At 50.1% G+C, this 2,949-nt stretch overlaps 1 protein-coding gene across 1 annotated transcript; it reads right to left on the bottom strand.

The window, feature by feature from the left end:
• Positions 1-1,407: 1,407 nt before the first annotated feature.
• On the bottom strand, positions 1,408-2,579 carry LOC129093883 (uncharacterized). The gene is made up of 2 exons (XM_054602006.1): positions 2,507-2,579; positions 1,408-2,459 (listed from the first exon to the last, which is right to left on the bottom strand). Exons 1-2 carry the CDS (start codon positions 2,577-2,579, stop codon positions 1,408-1,410), a joined length of 1,125 nt encoding a protein of 374 aa, XP_054457981.1.
• Between the last annotated feature and the right edge of the window lie 370 nt (positions 2,580-2,949).

The following is a 2,949-nucleotide window of genomic DNA, read 5'->3' as shown; positions in this document are numbered from 1 at the left end:
AAGTTTTGGATGCTACAGACATAGTTGACAATTACATACCTTGTTGCTTTTGTACTGTAGATAGCTGTCTTGCTTGGTCATCAAAGTAAGTCTACCATGCTTTCATGTGTTAGCTCTTTATAGTGTGATCCTCCACATTTTGCAGCTAATCCTATCATCTGACATTTATGCACTGCTTAACAAATGGTAAGTAAATTAACCAAGGCACAACCTTGCTAGATACAACCTTCTTGTTTAGCAAGCTACCATTCATTGGAATCAGTCAAGAGCTGCACAACGAACACATGACCCATGCATTTCACCAGTGCTGTGTCATTCCAGTGAGCTCAGACTCTGAAAAGGCTGTCAACACTTCCATACTGCATGTAGAGTATGCACAGGCCACAGCAGGAGGGTCTATTACTGCCTGCCTATAGGCTTGGGAGATGCAATGAACCTGATGGGGGCCGTGCGTCCAACATAATGTGCGTAAGCATTGACTTGGAAAAACAGATGTTACTTTGTCACCCTTGCCTAAGCATGGTTTGGAAGACAGAAGAATCCATCTGTATCACCCTCAACGCGATAGAACACCTGAGGTTCTTTAGACAAAGGAAGGATTTGGTTTGAGGGGAAGCCCTCTGAGGGGAGGAGGCATGAACCAGTTTGACTTTTCAGAACCGGAGGTTGTCTACTGGGTGGATTGTGCCCTTGCCATCTGAATGGTCTGCACCACCTGTACAGATAGCCCAGCCCTTCCTCAGCCTGACTCTCTCAGGAGCCAAGAGGTAAGGATACCCTGAGAAAAATTGGGGCTCCATCTTCAATTTCTCCTGCCAGGACGCCTCAAGCAACCAGATGTTGGTAGAGGGGGTGAAACGAAAGCCGCTTGAGCTGGACAAGCTTGGCCATAAAAACATGAAGAGAATTTGCTCACTGGCTAAGGTCGAAGCGGGGGATGGGGGCAGCTGTAGCCCGTCATGTCCCGCTGCATGAGCAATGCAGCCAGCATAGAGATGTCGAAGGTGGGCTTCCTCTGTATGCTGATGTAGTGGACACAGAAGATATATTGTTGTCATCATTATCTGCAGACAAAGTCAGTACAGTCAATTTTGAGCTCAGGCTTACTCTCACTGCATTGAAGCATTGCATCGAAGAGTTGGAAGAGATCCCACCGCTGTGAATCTTGAGAAGAGCTCGGCAAGCTGGCGGCTGCTGAATAACATTCTAAATCATGCAGTCCATTAGGGGACGGAGCGTGGACTGGATATGGCGCCGCTACTCAGCTGTGTTTCAAATTTTGCCACTCAAAGTATTGTAGCGAGCAGAAATCAAGGCAATTCTCATTGCTTTGAATAGGCGCCATCTTGGGTTACAGCTTCCAGTCCACTAACGCGTCAGGTGGCGCAGAGTCCCCAAAAGACAGCTTCAAGAGGACAGGTGCTGATGTGCGTTTCTGATGTCATTTAGGTTGGAATGGATGTAGGTGAGGTACGCGGGGGACGACCAGCGGCCGAGGATCTTGATGACGTGGTCGGGGATTCCTTGGCTTGAGGCGGTGGAGGCGGCCCCGATGCGGAATGAATGGCCTGAGTAATATTCCGGGTGTATACCGGATTTATGGAGGATTTGGCGGAAGTGGTGGTGAAACCAGGTTCTTGTGGCCCCTTTGCCTGTCTCTGTGATGAAAAGTGGGTCCTGTGGAGAAGTTCCGCTGGCTAATCTTGCGCTTATGTAGTCGCATATGGGTTTGAATGGACTCAGGTATGAGTTTAGTCGAAAGATGTAGATGGGCTGGGGCGGACCAGACTGGTTGGTCTTGCTGCGTTTGAGGTGGTAGATGATGGTGTCAGGATGGTGGATGGAGATGTCGGACATGGTGGCGTGTTGCGATGGATGGTGGTCAGAGTTCTGAGCGGTGAATTCTGAGCAGCGCAGGAAGCCGAAGAAGGCCAGCAAGAACATGGACTCCAATGCTTTGTCCATGAAGGGAGATAGGTAGCCTGAACGGAGTGTTTGGATGCAGCGGGTAAGGAGGTCCGAGGTGAGGGGCAGACGTTTAGGCGTAGGGTGTGGTTCGGCTTTACGGAGACCTTTGAGTAACATGGTGATGTGTAAGTGGGACGCAGCTGGACAAGGAGTGCCTGAGGAAAGTTTGGCGAAGAAGTTGATTCCGCTTATGTAGACCCGTATAGTGGAAGGCTTGATCTTGAGGAGTGAATGGGCGAACGTGATGAAGTTCGTGAGGGTCAGGACGTCGAGTGAGGGGAATGGAAGGCCGAGGGAAGCGTGGAAGGCTTTAAAGCTATTCCATCCGGTGAGGTATGATGAGAGTGTTCTGGGGGCGACGCTGTTGAGGATGGCATCTTGGGAGGCAGAGATTAGGTGTTCTAGTAGCGGGGTCAGTTGAAGATGGTGGCTGAAAACAGTGGGACCGGAGTTGGCAGAGGGTCCGCGGCTGGCGCCAATCGTCTGAATTTCTGTAAAGAGAAACGAGAAAGTGAGTCAGCTATGGAGTTTTTGTGACCTGGGATGTGATAGGCTCGGATGATGAATTGTTGCTGGGCCGAAACCAAGGTGAGTCTACGCATGAACTGCATTATGTCTAGACAATGTGACCGTCCTTTGTTGATGATGTCTACGACGGCGCTGTTGTCTGAATATAAAGCAATTGTCTTTTTGGACCATTCATGGCCCCAAAGAATGGCTGCTATGACTACCGGATACACTTCAGAGATTGCCGAAGAAGGGGTGAGGGATGAGAATTTGTGCGGCCATTCGGCTGAAAACCATTTGCTGCCGTAGAAGCCGCCGAAGCCGATGGAGGGGGCTGCGTCTGTGAACAGCTGGATGTCTTCCGGCTTGGTGATGTGGTCATCGTAAAATAAAGAGATGCCGTTCCATGAGGAGAGGAACTGGTGGATTCCCCTACCTTGCCTTTGCCTCAGTTAGCCACCTTAGCCTTCTGTC

The sequence above is a fragment of the Anoplopoma fimbria genome, chromosome 7 (genome assembly GCF_027596085.1).
Source record: "Anoplopoma fimbria isolate UVic2021 breed Golden Eagle Sablefish chromosome 7, Afim_UVic_2022, whole genome shotgun sequence".
Classification (NCBI taxonomy): Eukaryota; Metazoa; Chordata; class Actinopteri; order Perciformes; family Anoplopomatidae; genus Anoplopoma; species Anoplopoma fimbria.
The sequence above is the reverse complement of the archived record's forward strand: the minus strand, read 5'-3'. Positions and strand labels throughout refer to the sequence as shown.